This window comes from Pyxicephalus adspersus, chromosome 5 (genome assembly GCF_032062135.1).
Source record: "Pyxicephalus adspersus chromosome 5, UCB_Pads_2.0, whole genome shotgun sequence".
In the NCBI taxonomy this organism is placed as follows: Eukaryota; Metazoa; Chordata; class Amphibia; order Anura; family Pyxicephalidae; genus Pyxicephalus; species Pyxicephalus adspersus.
In genome coordinates this window covers 132,309,551-132,326,704 of record NC_092862.1, presented here as the reverse complement: position 1 = coordinate 132,326,704, position 17,154 = coordinate 132,309,551, and the positions used below count along the sequence as shown (strand labels likewise).

The window sequence follows — 17,154 nt, the reverse complement described above, 5'->3', positions numbered from 1 at the left end:
GGTACCAGTTTGCAGTTCCTGTTTTGCGGAGGAACATCAGAGGTTTAAACACTTTCTGGGTGCATTGGATGCGACAAATACTTTATTTAGTTTACCTGCCAGAATATTCATGGCTACTGGGTTCTTTTCTACAGGAACCTTGAAGGTGGAACCACAAAGCGTAGCATGCACCTGCATCTGAGAAACCCAAACATGTTGGAACTTAACCATAGTATTGGTCATTCCTAGTTTAAATCTTACCTATCTCCATCCTCACAAACCTATTCTTGACTCTCTTGTCAATCTATTTAATATTGGGAGCTGAAAGTAGCATCCTGTACTTTTGCATATGGAGGAGCATGCAACCCACTTTACATTACACTGGACCAATCTTTGTTTTCACACAGGAAATCTATAGCCCAATGTGAGCTACAATTATGACCTGAAACTATTCAAGGGCATTGATTTTACTTGCTCCTGGTAACAGGGGAGTAAAAGAAGTAAGTAGATGCATCTGTGAAGGTCTACAATAATGAAATGCTGTTGTTTTGCCCTGCACACATTCACTTTGAATTCCATTGAGCATTCTTAACATATTTTTTATATCTTTTGTGCCTACTGAGCTGTTAAGTTTTTTTTTTTTTTTAAATGCTACAGAAATTTCAGAAAAGCCACAAATAGGACCGGTGACCATAGCATCAATACCTTAGTAAATTAGTTGAGCACCAATATTCCAGCCTTCAGTAAAATAAATTATCTGCAAAGCACTCATGTGTACAGACACAAATGGTTTAATACACTTTTTATTTTCTAGACTTGGAAAAGTATTCAATAGGCATCAGGCTGACATTCCAAACTTCCCTTTTTGACACCTGTGCCAACTGAGATTCAACCACCTTGCTGGAATTGCAAGTACCAGCTGGCTTTCTTCTTTATTTTGCAGTGAAATACCTCTTTTAATTTACAAACATGTTATTAACAAATAATGGCTGTGTGCAAATTGGTTCTGAAAGCTTATTTACTAAGTCATTAAGTTGTGTGTTGCCGCAGCTTTAAATTATACGTTGGTGTAATCAGTCTGATAATGAACGTGATGAGCTGCTCAGATAATCACCTTGGGCGATGTCAGTGCAGAAAAAAGGTCTACACCACAGAAATGTGACGAGGTGCGCCAACCAGGGCAAGAAGTTTAGACCACACAGAATTAGAAAAAGGAGACTCTGTAGAAAGGCAGTGTGTTAAAAATATGTTACTGGCAGAATCACCAGGTGATAAGAAAGAAGACCTAAAAAGGAAATCTAATTCAGCCCCTATATCTATAAGCTAAGCTGTAATATATTACAATTTTATTTTAAAGTTTAACTAAACCCTGTTTACACCTACCTGTCCCACGTTGTGGGTGCCGCCATTTTCCTCCTTCTTCTTTCCCTTGTTTCGATCTTCGGACATCTTGATTTGCCGGACTGGGATAACATGACTCCTGCATGGAAGTTTATTTAGTCCCAGCAGCTGCAGGGGAAGCCAGGATAGTTACATAGTAGGTTAGGTTGAAAAAAGACATAAGTTCATCAAGTTCAACCACTGAGGAAATAAACATATCCCAGATATAAAACCATAAAGACATAGTTGGTCCAGAGGAAGGCAAACAAATCCCCGATACAATTTGCATCAACAGGGAAAAAAAATTCCTTCCTGATTCCATGAGGCAATCGGATGTTCCCTGGATCAACAGTCACTGTTATCTTTACTTTGGAGCCTTAATCCCCAGTTATATTCTGTGCTTCTAGAAAAACATCCAGCTTTTTCTTAAAGCAATCTATAGTAGTTCCTGAAACTACTTCCTGAGGGAGATTCCACATTTTCACCGACCTTACAGTGAAGAATCCCTTCCTTATCCGAAGTTTAAACTTCTTTTCCTCCAGACGCAAAGTGTGCCCTCTTGTTCTTTGTAATGATCTGAAAGTGGATAATTGGGAAGAGAGTTCCCTATATGGACCATTTATTTATTTATACAGGGTGATCATATCCCCCCTTAAACATCTCTTCTCCAGGTATGCATGCACAACTTAGCAATTTTGACAAATGAAGAGAGCGATCAGGCAAGTAAGTATAATTTTATTTTGCAGAAGGGGCATCATACGTCCCTTTCTGCAAAAAAGCTCTGCTTGATCACAAGTTTTTAAAGTGGAACTTGAAGATTAGGGCACCTAAAGTGCAATACAAAACAAATCTTATAAAACAGAAAAATATCATACAATACATTTGTATTAATCTCCCAGTTAAACAACTAATGAAAAGTTAAGCTCCATTCAAGAATTCAAAATGTTGTTTTTTGGTTTTCCCTTTCTTTGCCACTTAATATTTCTTTCCTATTTTTCATTTATTCAGTGCGCTTTGAGCTTATCATCCTTACTGTCTGACTTTCAAAGTTTAGCAAAGAGGGTAACTTGAAATGTAAAAATAAAAATTAAATGATGACGTTCAGAAAGCATGTGATAATGAAGGTTATAATGAAACATGTTCTACTGTCTAGACAGTTACCTCATATGACGTTCTTAGAAGGAGCAAACTGACCCTGGATTTATTAAGGGTTTACGGCTATGACTTAATATAAAAAAAAAATTCTTTGGAATGTGCTTTGGAATGGCCTTAGGTAATCGAATGGTAGCATCTAGACATTTCATTCCTTTTCTACTTGCGTCTTAAAAATCATGTATTATCAAGTTTATTTAAAGTGAACTTTACATGTATGTGATTTTTTTTTTTTTTTTGGGATGGGTAAAGAAAGAATAATGAAAGTATAAAATATTTTTCGGGGGGAAATATTTTCATAGGCTATTTCCTGTGCTGGTTACCTAAAACTTTTGCATTTGCTCACATTGAGCCTGACTAAAGCTCCTCAAGACTGATAAACTCTCATGGGAGAACCTTGGGGGTTTATCAAACCTGGAATTAATCTGGTTTAGGATTGAAAACATTTACCAACTAATAGCAAAATTTTTAGGAAAAAAAAATTTCAAGTTCTCCCATAATAGAATATCTTCTCCAGTCTTGGGAAGCTTTATTAAATCAGGCTCATTATCTCTATGAGAAGGAACAGATTTACAGAACTCCTGAGTAAAGATCATAAAAGTATAATAAAATGTGACTTCATTGTATTTGGGCTTCCAAGTTACACCATATAGCCAAAATTTGTAGAGATCTGGCCATCATAACTACCATCGGACTAATAGAATATAGATATTTGTCCTAAAGATAACATTATTGTTGATGATACATCTGTCATTTGCAACCCCTATTTAATGTACAGCACTGTGTAATATGCTGGCGCTATAAAAATCCTGTTTATTATTATTATTATTATTATTAATAATATTAATAATATTAATATTAATACATCATACACAGACAATTTGCACAACTGTGCACTTCCATCCGAAAGTTTTGGGTTGGCCTTTTTCTGTTTAATCATGGCTACTGGCACCAAGTCACAACTTTTTGCTCAGACAGCCTGCTAATGGCACATGTCCATTGAACACTCGAGATTTAAGGTTTTTTGCTGGAAAAGCACAGAATAAAGAAGTTCTAAGAGAGGCCATGTGGCTACAGAAGTTAAAACACATGGTTTAAAGCTCAGAACTCATACATACTTTACATCTTTGAGATAAATTATAGCACCAGTTACTATCCGGATCTTCTTCTCCAACATTAGTTTTGCCAAAAATACTATTGGATTAATGGCCAAATTTCGATAAATATCTTGTGGAAAGCAATATCATATTAATGAATATAGTTTTAGAATAGGATGTTCAACAAACCCATATAGGTGTCATGGCTAGGGGTCCAACAACTTTTGCAATGCTAATAATGTTAATAATGCAATGCTAATAGTTTGGAAGATAAGATAAATGATTGCTATATATAGTAGTGTAGTGAGACATGAAGCTAACTCTAAAGGATAGTTTCTTCAATTAGATTTAGGAATGCGGGTAAATGCTTGGACAAGGCTGAAAGTAATTGTGTTGCAGATTTTAAACTTTTTATTTAGAATTCAGGCCTGGATTGTCTTATAAGCCAAACAATAGTTTGGTCCACCCATTCCTTCCAATAAATGATTCTAGGCCGGAAATTGAAGGTGGCTCGAAAGCACCTGGATGAAAATAAAAAAAGGAGTATGTATTTAGGATTGGAAGTGGACTACAATTTTTCACATAACCTGCAATGGAGATAAGGGAAAGTTAAAACATTTTGCTGTAGGTAGACCTTGCTGCATGTCTAGTAAAAAGTTTATCACTCCACGACTCCAAATCACATTCTGACTTACACTGACTCCACAACTCCTAAAAATTCTAGCAACACTATTGAAGAAATGTTCTCTAGTGATCTGCCCATTGGCTTCAGAGTCAAGAATTAGTTCATCTTCAGAATTCATAAACTCAAACATAAACCTTAAGTACAGCGTAAATCTATATGCTTTTGAAAGACACACCTTTCAAGGTAAGAAAGTATTAATCCATTTAACCTTCATATAATTGGTGCAAAATGTCAAGCTCCAGTAGGCATGAATAATATAGTTCGTTATTTTCCTTCATGATAGTTTCATCTGAGCTTCAGAAACTCATTAACCGTTTTCATCTTTTAAAGAAAAAAAATTAAATTAAAAAAGGCTGCAACTACATTTCCCTGCTTTTTGTACCATTTTTCACTTGTCTAATTACTCGATTTTGTTAAAAGTGGTTTGAAGAATGTATTCCTTCTCCAGTTATTACATACCAGAAGCAATGTGATTATTATTTTAGATTAACATTTACATTATGCATAATTCATTACTTTGGACTTTTCATTTTTTAATTTTGCCTTTATGGTAACTTTTTGGCATCTTTTTTCTAAATAGTTACATGAAGTTAATATTAAACTCCAGCCAAAATTTGATTTTAAAATATACACCTAAGGTGATCAAACATTGGAAAATGTAATAAAATTCAGCAATAATGCATTCTGAGTGAATCCGATAGGTTTGTTTGCAAATTCTGATTTGCATTAATTGATTTGCTGTTTTGTAATAATGAAAGAAAAATAATCATATATATCATATATTTCCACTGTATATATGTGATATATTTCTTTAAGGCAATATATATTCTTTATACAATTCTGCTATAAGTCCATCTTTAAATCAAAAGTAAGACAAAAAATGAAAAGCCTTTTAAATGAAAAAAATACTAGCTTTTGCAGTAATATACTCCTTAAATCCAGAGTTTTCCTCTGGATTCTTTTTTTTTTTGGCTGTTACATGTCAATGGTCAGGACCATTCAACCCTCTATATTGGAGTCCAAGATGTGCTGGACCTGACCCAATCTAAATCTGAGACTCATAAAAGAAAGAAATGCAGTGATGACCTCATCTCTCACTGTCTGCTGTCTCTTCCTCCCAGCATGGTTTTTATCAGCACATAAACAGATTCATCCTAGCCCAGTTTCATGGGAACTGTATTGGGCTAATAGGTCATATTTAGATACCTACACTTGCATTAAAAATAAAAATAATGTAATTATGTGTTAATGATTGCATTATTATGTCTTTCTTGTCTAACCAAAGTTCAGCTTTTAGGAGAACCAGTTACTACTGAGCTAATAGCAAAGTCTGCACTCTAGAATGGTTTAATATAAGTGCGTGCTTGATATAACAAATAGGCCCCCCTGGAATAGGTTTTAAGTGTATTTGGCACCTCCCTAGGTAATATACAATAGAATGAAGCCTTTAAAGAAAGCAGCCTTTTTAGAGACAATATCATAAAAATGTTAAAAAACAACAATGTATTGTTTATACATATTATTATAATTGACACATAATTCAACTCATAACTCAAAATATAATCAAGCTACAGGTATGTTTTTTTAGACCCCTTATGCTTATTTCAGATTGTTAACATCTAAGGAAAAAATCTCTATAGGAAACATTTCACTAGAAGGGAGTCATTTTCATTTGACACGTTTCGCAGAACTAGGCTGCTTCCTCAGGGATGAATATAGGGTTCCTTAATTTCTGGTGACCAAGAAATATTGGTTGCTATTCTGTACAAAGTACCGCCATGATGATAAAATGGTAAAGGCGCTTATGGTAAAGGAGGTCTTGGATGATAAAGGGCCTTAAACAGATCAGGATTCTAGAAGAACATTGAAAAGAATGCTAGGAAATTGACTGAAGGGTACACAGCGGCTGTAGAGTAATTTATCCATTGTATAATTCAATAAAGGCTCAAAAGAGCCCACCATAAAGTCCCCTGCATACCAACAAATAACATGAAAGGATGATTTTTCTCCATGGCCTCCAGATGTGATTGCTTATAAAAGATTACTATTTTCCTTTTATTTAGATTTATCATCTTTATTAGAGCCCGAGCATTCAGCTTTCATTACTAGTTTTACAGTTATATGAAGTCTGACAATTGCTATCAGTCATGTACTTGACATCAGAAATGTGCACTCAGAAGATGGGAGACATTGAGGTTGATTTAATAAAAGAATATAGGCTGTTTACTTATCAGAGTGAATTATCCTTTAGCAAGCGACAATTCTCTTAGCTTAGTAAGTTATTATTATTATTTATTATTATTAAACAGGATTTATATGGTACCAACATATTACGGAGCACTGTACATTAAATAGAGGTTGCAAATGACAGGCAGATACAACATATTACGGAGCACTGTACATTAAATAGAGGTTGCAAATGACAGGCAGATACAGACAGGAGGAGAAGAGGACCCTGCCCAAAGAGCTTACGATCTAGTAAATGGCTATCTAATCATTTGCAACAGAAAATCTAATTTTTTTTAGATTTCCTTGCATCGGTTTTTTTGGAAAGTGAATTTTCACCACATTCACTAAGACAATTTATCCATTGTAAAGTGATATTCTGTGAACAGCCTATTTTTTTAGTAAATCAGCAACTGTATGTGAGATTAGGAACATGACCAACAGATTGGTCTTAGCATTGGCTATTCCCATATTTCTATTGCAAGAGGTTTCTTTAAATGGTTTAAATAAATCAGCCACATTTCAAACATTGCTCAGTAAATGTATTATATTGATGTTAATCTTACAACAGTGGTTAATTTTATGATAACCAGCCAAGACGGGGAAGGTACTTCCCAAAATGTATTTATTTTCCTCTGTTATTCAGAATGGAACCTCAGCCTAATTTAATGTTCTCTTGTACAAGTGAGGCTTTGACAAGCTCATAATATGCTTTGAATGTCTAAGCTGACACTTTCAATTATAAACTGCATGTACTGCTTAAGCTAGATACGGAGTCATTTAAATTTCATATATCTTATCAACAAAATATTCCACGTTCAGGCTGTCCTTTTTTTTTTTCTTAGGAATTGTTTTTCACCTTTTTCCAAATTCGTAGTAAACAAAATTATAGTATGCTTATTAGGATTTACAGAGATGGTTGGAAAGAAACATAATTTTAATTCTTTCACTGTGTTTAACCAAATCATTTTTGTTATGGATGAAATTATAAAGGTACGTTTTATTAATAATGTAAAGTAAAAACAAGGCTTTTTGTTTTGATCATATGATATTTGTTTTGGCATGTTTTCTGTAAAATGGTGTTTTCCTTTAAAGCGTAGCTATACCTGCCTGGTCACACTATGGACTATTGGTAGGATTTGGTTCCTATTTAAAGCAGGGCTATCAGTAAGAAGAAAATAGCACCTTTACAGGTGAAAAGCTGTCAATCCCTTTGCCATCCTATTCTAGTTGGACCAGTGCCGTTCTGTCTAGGGATGAGCGAGCGAGAATATCGGGCGAGAATATCGGGCGAGAATATCTAGGGATGAGCGAGCGAGAATATGATCTCGCTGCAAATCGGGCCTTTCTCACTTACCGAAAATGTAAGCGAGAATGGCCTACTGATTCGCCGAGAGGTCGAGCTCTCACTGAACAGGAGGATTTCCAGGGCTGCATCATGCAGCCCTGGAAATCCTCTGCGATCCCCGGGCACTAGAGGTTAATTAACATCTTCTCAATAAATGCAGCTACAGCTGAAATCATTGAGAACATGCCTAGCAAAGGAGAACCTCCTGACATTGTAATATAAATATCTCATACAAATGATACATTTGTTACAATTACAAATGTATCATTTGTAAGAGATACTTATATCACAGTGTCAGGAGGTTCTCCTGTGCTGGGCATCTTCTCAATGATTGCAGCTGTGGCTGCATTCATTGAGAAGAGTGTGTGATCCCTGGGGCACTAGAGGTTAATTAATCTCTAGTGCCCGGGGATCGCGCAAACAGGAGGCTTTCCAGGGCTGAATGCAGCTCTGAGAATCCTCCTATTTTAATTTTCTCTTCCAATGGTTTTGCAAAATCAGTTCGCCGAAAATTCACAGAACCATTGGAAGTTCGAGGAAATTTTCGTAAGAATGCCAGAGCCATTCCCGCTCATCCCTCGTCCTGTCTTCCTTTTTCGTTCCAGCATGGGCTAGATACCCAGGCACCGCCATCTTCGTCTCTTCATCCCTGGGTTCTTCTTTCTATGTTACCTGATCTTGCATTATGCAGGCAGGAGATCAGGTTTATACACCTTTCAGAAAATGGAAAGCCGCTTCTGCACATGCCCGTGACCAGGTACACATAGAAGGAGCAGCCAACAGCCTCCTGGGACCATGATGTCTGAAAGTTTTAGGTTTTCCAATCAGTCTATACTGCCGTGGCGGTAAAGACAGAGGGGGAGAAGTCTCCCAATCACACATTTTTTTCCTTATGTAAAAGGGTCATCCATTCTTTTATATAAAGTAATAAATGTGTTGATAGGTCCGCTTTAGCTTACCATGTGGGGAGACTTCAGGAGACTCCCAATGGCCAGATCTTTTTTGATCCCATCATAAATATCTTAAGCGCAAGAAGGTCAGTAGTATTTAAAATTATTGGGTTTCCTTATGAAAGGGTTTCAACTCCTTAACCTCCATTCTGGGATGGAGATGATCAAAATCTATGATTTTTGGAGAAATTGAAGAAGATTTTCCATCCTAGGGTTGCATTCATTTTTCACCATGATCAAGTCTTGATGATGGGAAAGAGTAGAGCTGCTTTGTTAAGTCTTTGCCAGCATATTAAAAAGATTTAAAAAGATTTGGATGGGTTTATGACTTTATCTAAATCAACCCCTTTTCATCATACACTGTGCTAAAATCCCTTGTTCAGTTCCAGTGCTCTGCTGATTTTAAACCATCCAATAAAAATCTGTTCAGCAATGGTCATGACTGCATAATGTATGCTTACAGTGTTGGCTGAAGTCAATATGTAGGGCTTGTAATTGTAGCAAAAAAAATATATATATATATCTCCAGAAAAAAAACACTATCTAGAAGCAACATTCTGATCCATAGTCAGACCTTTCAAAGCTTAGAGTAAAATTCCCTGCGTTAGATGCCCGTTCCCTTTTATTTTATCTTTTTAAAGACCTTGCAAGTATAGAATAGTGCCTATTGATCTGCCAAAATTGCCTTTAGATCTCGGATCACTTTAAGGGCTTGTATGAGTGGACAGATGATGAACACTTTCTATACACTTCTTTTATTTGAGATTAGTTTGAAAGGCTGCAGAACCCTTCTGATATTCTTCACAGGTGCTTTTGACCTCATTCTAAGCTGCATCAAGCTGTCTTTACGACATCATGTTGGAAAAACATAAGTTCTAAATTGAAAAAAGGGCCTGGTACATACTTTGTTTAGATGGTAATTATCTAGAGATTTAGATACCAGGAACCTCCTAATGCCTACAAATGTCCACAGCAGTATAACTGAGCCTGTGTGGTCAATGTGCAACCTGCCCTTGTACTAAACTATTTACCAGAAAACTTAGTGGGTGGATGGCCAGTAGGAAGGTGCAGGAATGTGTTGTCTACAAAGGGGCCATGCAGGCTCTGGTTGCAATTTATATTATAGGCCAGCTCACAGTTCTGGGATTCTTTGGAAAAAAGTAAAATATGACTTGAAGGTGTCTGATATCCAACCAGCTTTTTAGCAGTCAAAGAAAGATTTTATGTAAATTCCTTAGTCCAAAGTCACTCAAAGTCCCCTAAAGAAGCCTAAAGGTAAAACGCTTTGGGGACAGAGACAAATCCAAGCTTTATATCATTTTTAGTGTTATTATTTTATGCTTCAAGAATGTACTCTTTTCGCAACATAGTTGAGCACAGAGCTATAGATCAAAATCTATGTTGCTAGAAAACAATCAGTTGAGTTGAGCTCTGTATAGACGTGCACTTTTTGTTTGAAATGCAAGTATTTTTTAAATTACTAGTGTTGCCTCATGGAGCCATTTTTTTCTTCCAATTTATATGTTCTAGTTACATAAGACTTGGCAACAAAGTTACTACCTCGAATAAGAACAAACACTTTTTAGGCTCTCATATAATTCTCTTTTATGTAAATTCCCATTAGAAAAAGTTCAGAAACCATAAGGTACCAATATATATCTCAGTTAATTTGCCCTAGGATATTAATGGCTTAACATATATAGTAGTAGCTGAATTCATCCTTCATTGTATGTTGCAATGCCAAGGACTCCAAAAGGTCAATGCAGCTCCAGCATCATGGTGTGGTTGGATGTTGGTGTGACCAGTACTCTGACATTGGCATAGACAGTATTGGCATAGAACGATTGGCACCACCTGTAATGCTCTCATGTGTTCCAAGGATCAAAGGTATAAACGGTCATTGAATGTTGACTGCACCCATTTTACTATGTTGTTATTAACGTTTGCTTTCCACTTAAGTTTTTGCCTTTGCTCTAATGTCTTGCCTTATGTTACATTTGAAACATTAGGTGACTGAAATAACTTTTACATGAGTTTAGGGATTAAAATATAATCTTCTCTTTTTTGTGCTTTATATTTACAGATGCATCTTATTTCATTAGCCCACCCATATCCAGAGTGAATGAAAGTGTTTCCGTGGATTTACACCTTTCCAGGCACAGATGGAGGAGACATTCTGTGGACACAAACCGTCCCAGCACTGGTCATGACTTCTCTGAAGCTGCGGGTCTTTCAGATTTGTTTTTGGACGATGGGCATGATAATGGAACAGATATCGAGGTACATTTTATACTTTTTTTAGTTGTGGGAAACAAAGAATGCAGATTTATTGCAATACCTTAACACATTAATCATAACAAAAATACATGTATCTTCTACCAGAGGCTGCCGTTCTCAGGCATGAGGAAGCTGCCAGGGTGAACATAACACAAGAAGCTGTCAGAAGGGTTAATTCTCCAACATCTACCACACACTAAAACATTAGTTTTTGATTACCTAATGGACCGAACATTCATTTTTTTTCACCCCTATAAATATATTGCAGCAGCACACAGAGATATGATAGCCATGTACCGAAATTTTAAGCCTCTAGGAAAACAAGGCTTAGTTGCAATGTGGAGCAGAGATATTAAAGCATAGTAATGACATTTGGGGAATTCATGGTGAGTGTCTGCCAATTAGTAATACTCAGAAATGTCAAACACAAACTGTCAAACAGGCAAGGAATCTTTTCAAAGGGCCCTGGCACTTTTCTATGGTCTTTCTTTTTCATTATTCCTACTCTTTTATTTTCAGAACAAATTTGGCATTCAGTGGTCAGCAACCATTTAAAGCATAGTTTAGAATTAGACAACTGCTTATCTTGCATGGGACAAGTTCTTGCAGGTTTAGTTCTCAGTTTAAGGTCAATGTGTGTTCTGCCTTTAGTAAAAGAGGGAGGGGGTCAAGCAGGAGAAATTAGGGAACATCACACCTGCCGAAGCTCACTGAAAACAGAGACAGATCCTGGTAGATATAAAGTAAAGATGCAACATAAAATTAATAGGCTATTTTTTGCATTTGGCTTGATAGCACTAAACACTTATAAAACATGTCATTTATGGTATAAAAAGTATTTTTATCTTAATTTTGATTAATTTGATTTAATTGGACTGTTGAGGTACAATGTCATTGTTGCTGGGAGGAAGAAAAGATCAGGGTTGTCAGGTGTGCAGGTGGGTACACTGATAGGGATGTGGGGTAACAGGGCGATGTCAGGGTGCAGGTTTGCAAGAGTAATGTGTTTATTATAGTCCTAAATACATCTACTGCTGTGTATTACACAAGCCCAGAAGCCAGTTTGCACCACAAACCCCCATCTTCCAGCACCCCACAATCTTAGTTACCACTCTAAAGGAATTCTGCTTATCACCATGCCTGAAACCTGCCGACCATCACACCTTCTTGACACCCTAAACACCTGTGCACCCCCACTACAGGAGCTTGCCTTCATCCACCTACAACACATCTGTACATCAACTCCCGCTCTCACCATTGCATCCAATCCCATTCTTTCTCTCTGCTCTCACCACATCCCACACATGCCACCACTACAATCTCCACTATAATAATGCCCACCTCTGCATTCACTGCCTCTGAAATGTATACCTTTGCACTAGCCACCCCGGCACAAATTCTCTCCGGCATTGCAAAGACTGTCCACAGGTTTACAAGGCTACCCCCAATAGCTTTGATAGCTTTGTTTTCGTAACTGAGTAACTGGAGAATTTTCCCTGTACCCTATCTTTTACTTTGTGATCAGATCCTGCTGTGCAATCTGATTGGCCGATAATTGGTAAAAAATAGGGCACAATGACTGGTCAATGATGATGACGAACAAGGAATGTCGCTGGAAACCGACCATCCCAGTGGATCTGATTGGGCGACAAATGTTCTCTATCTATTGTATGTACGGTCATTTAGTTATCATAGATTTTTCTCTGATACACTTTCTCCGGTACACGTCACTTCCTGCTTCATTCTAACGATCGTATCTAGTGTGTGTACATTATTGGTGAATTATATTTAAACGATCATATCGTTTCAGCATGTACAGAATTGTGCACAATAGGATCATTCAAAATATTTGAAAATCTTAGCCAAAATCAAAATTCCCAGTGCAGTAAACCTTAAAAGCAATATCATAGTCCATGGAACAGGGGCGCCTCCATTTTGACCTCAAAGTCAGTGCAGTGCGCTCTGAGTTCTAGCTGACGTCAACCATGCACATCAGAATGGTTCCGATTGTGGTTTTGGTGGTGGTGGGGGTAAAAATCCTATTTGTAAGTAGAAATTTGTTGTCCTGGTTGCAAGGATGAGAAATTAGATTTTGTTTTTAGTTTTTGGCAGTAATAGAAAACAATGGCTTAGTTTTTGATTGCAGTTTGATATGAAAAAAAGTAATTTTAATATGATTACATTACAAAATAAAACATATGTGTGATATGTGTGTTTTCCTACAAAGGGCAAGATTTCCTTGAAGTAGACAGCTTCCTATAATGACTTTTTGTGAATATTTTCTTTTTTTTTTTTTTTGCTAGCGTTACAGACAATTGGTTTTAGGAGAAACTGATGAATCTGCAATGTTACTTCTGGTGATTTGTTGCTGAGAGTTTCAGCAAATTTGTAATAAGCAATCATCCCTTCATGTTTAACCTAAGCGTGCTATGAACCTGTGAGACAGTTATAATTATTTGGCTCAACTGCTGGGAAGGGAATGCCAGTTAGTGTTTTTTTCACTGGGCTGGCTCTTCTGGTCACATTATTTGCTGCTCCTTTGATATACAGCAGGGGTCAAATATATATATAAAAAAATCTATATTTTTATTACATGAACCAGGATGATAATTTTCTTCTATGACTCATTAGGACATTTTTTACCTATCTTTTAGTCTTTGTGTGTTAAGAGACCTGAATCTAATTAGGTACAGCCAGATCTGTGGGTGCTGTATGGATCCCCCATTGAATGCAGGCATTATGGGAGGAAGAATGATGGCTTACAGCTCATCAGTTTTGAAATAGAAAAATGATGCATGTAGGGGGTATAAAACATTGAAATACCAAATGTTTTAAACAACAAAGAAAAAAAAAACACATTTTCTTATTTGTAACGTTTAAAGCATCAAGTTACGAAGAATTATATATAATCCCCAAACTATTAAAAACATTTTTTTTAAAAAAAAAAACATTGAAAACCTTATTCATCAAAAATATACAAGATATAGATAACAATTGTTATCCAATAAAGTTAACGCTTTTCGTGTCTGAAAAAAATCTGAAAAAAGATTTAGAAAAATCTAGAAATGGTCTTGATGTATTCAGTGTACAAGGTTTTTATTGTTTCTTGTAAAAGAAAAATAAAGTTTTTAACAGTTTTGGAATTACATATGATTTTTTATGACTTATACCTTTTAAAGCTCTATATACCATTTTTTTTCTTTGTAGTTTGAAACATTTGCATTTGGAGTGTGGCATCTTATTGCTATTCCCCAGAAATTATTTTATTTGTATTGACTATTGCAAGAGCAAGAAGCAAAATTTCAACTAGCATAAGGTGCCTTGTTTTTGCAATACAAATAAAGGCAGTGATCCTTGCCTATAATTGCAACATTATGTGGAAACCCCATACCATTACTTAGGGCTTCTGCAAGTGTAATGTTATAATTATTATACAGTATTTAAATAGCACCAACATATTATTCAGAGATGTACATTAAATAGGGGTTGCAAATACCGGTAGCAGACGGATACAGTACCTCCTGGGAATCTTCTAGGTCAATGTGTTTCAATGGCAGTAATTAATTCCCATCAGGGAATGTTTGAGAGAATGTCCTATTCCCTGTTTTAAAAATAGAGACCTACTTCCTTCTTTTTAGCATTGTGGAACCCTTGAAATAACTTTCAGGTCTTCTGGGAACCTCTCCTATACAAACTATATCCACAGCTCACAGTACATTAGTGTGGTGGCCAGTAAGAATTATTAAAGAAGATTATTGACTCTTATATGGCTGGTCATTGGAATCTGTAAAACTGACCTGACAGTCACCAGCTGCTTATTGCTCAAGTAACTTCTAGCAACCTCTGGAGGAACCCCAAGGTTGGGAAACATTGGCCTATGTGTTCTGCATTGTGGGGAAGTAGGAAAGTTTTGCACACGTACATAGGTGTCCGAATTTTTTTTTGGCTAAGTAATGATAAGGGTGGCATTGAAGTGTACACACAGGAGTGAGACTAGCAAGGGTCAATAGGGTAGGTTTGGATTTTAGTTTCCACAAAAGAGTTACTTTGCATCCTACAGCTGGGTTCTCATTGTTAGAAGACCGATTGTTTGGGCAGATGAAAAATGGGAGACAATGGCTTCCTTCTGACTTCTTCAAAGCATAACAACTGTGCTTCATAGATGAGTCTAGCTCATAGCAATTTCTAGGATTTTAGCAGAACAGCAAATAAGAAAACAAATTATCAAGGTGAATTATTACCATTCAAGGGATAATTCACTTAGCTTAGTGAATTGGGTGATAACTGGGGCAGCACAGTGGCTCAGAGGTAAGTGCTTTGGCCTTTGCAGTGCTAGGTCCCATGTTCAAAACTCTGCCAGGACACTATCTGCATGGAGTTTGCAGGTTCTCCCCGTGTCTCTATGGGTTACCTCACTTGAGTACTCCGGTTTCCTCTCTCATTCCAAAAACATGCAGTTAGGTTAATTGACTTCCCCCCAAATTGACCTTGGACTGTATTAGGTAGACATTAGATCATGAGCCCCATTGAGGGACAGCTAGTGACATGACTATAGACTTTGTAAAGCACTGCTAAATATGTTGGTGCTGTATAAATACTGTGTAATATTAATAAAAATTTACTTTGCTAAGAATAGCCATTAACATGCAAATAAATCTAAAAAAAATACTTTGCACATGATGGTTGAAGTCAGTTCATTCCATTTACTAAGCTAAGTGAAATGTCCCTTGTAAGGGGATAAGTCTTTTTACTATGTGAACAGCCTGTATTCCTTTAGTAAATCAACTCCAGTATCTCTTTTTACTAGCATCTACCTTTAAATGTGCAAACTTGGTCACTAATAGGTATCTCTGCCAAAGCAGCTCCTACTTGTCTTCATTTTATGCCTGAAGTAACAGAATTCATCTCTGAAGATATAAATCTACAGCTCACTAACTATCAGCACAGCAGCTTAATGTAACCTCTTGCTATGAGTTCCAAACCCACGTGAACACATTCACTCTCTTTATTAGTAACCTGCTGAGGCAATCCCATATCACTGGCCATCTAATTGTCAGTCTGTTGTTGTGACCTATTTTCTAAAGGCTCCACTAGAACATTGTGGCAAATTGCCTCCGATATTACACAATTAGACATTTAATTTCAATTCCGACTATAAAAACTACATTTCCTTCAGTATAACTTCAATGGTCAGAGTCCAATTAAAAGTTTCAGGCTCTGCGGCTCTTAATAATAGCCGCAATAAAATGGGTACGAGGGTCATTTGTCACTCAGAAACACATGGGTGCAGAATGTCTGATTTTGTCCTCGTTTTTGTAGACAGAGCACAGAATTGCGGAGTGCTGTGATTCCCAAATTGATGTATTTTGCAAATGTTTGCTTAAAGAAATAATGAAACTTGCTAGATTTATTTATTTGTTTTTATATCCCTTGGTCTCTCTTTCCTCCTTATTTGTCACTCTTATTGGTCTGATGTATTATTTGACTGTCATATGTTGTACTGCATTAAACCTTCTCAACCATCCTCTAAATTATTGAATTTATTTTTTTTTGGAAGGCTAGTATAAAACACTTCAAACTTGACATTCTTTTTATTATTCTGATACTTCTTTTAACCCCATGGTCAGGGCTTGTTCCTTGCCCCCATGTGACAGTACCGGTGCCTAAGTGCCCATTTGCTAAGCAACTGTGCTATCACGAGGTAGAAAGGGTAGTTGGGTGATCTATTGTTTCTTGAAATATTGGGTATTTGCTATCACCCCCTGTTGCAAACAATCCACTGGTAAAGGGATGGTGACTGTACACTGATTGGGGTTGGAGGCCTTGCTGTTGCTTTACCTTGCAAGAGCTCAGCATGGGATTTCTTTATCAATAATCCAAAGTGAACCAAGCAGCACCTGCTGGGAGCAAGCCCCAGATTGGCAGAAAAGTATATGTTGCATGCTGGTTTTAGATGCTGTGAACAGAAAAACAGAGAGATTTAATGGAATACTGCTGGATGAGTTGATTACTTACGTTAAGATTACTTCTATGGTTTAGAGCAGGGGTTGCCAACCAGTG

General features: G+C 36.7%; 1 protein-coding gene across 1 annotated transcript in view; it reads left to right on the top strand.

Moving 5' to 3' along the window:
- The window catches only part of PLXDC2 (plexin domain containing 2), a 271,147-nt gene that overhangs the window by 100,365 nt on the left and 153,628 nt on the right, over positions 1–17,154 (top strand). The window contains exon 2 of the mRNA XM_072412754.1: positions 10,901–11,097. Within this exon, the coding sequence (XP_072268855.1) occupies positions 10,901–11,097 (197 nt within the window). The remainder of the gene's footprint in view (positions 1–10,900; positions 11,098–17,154) is intronic.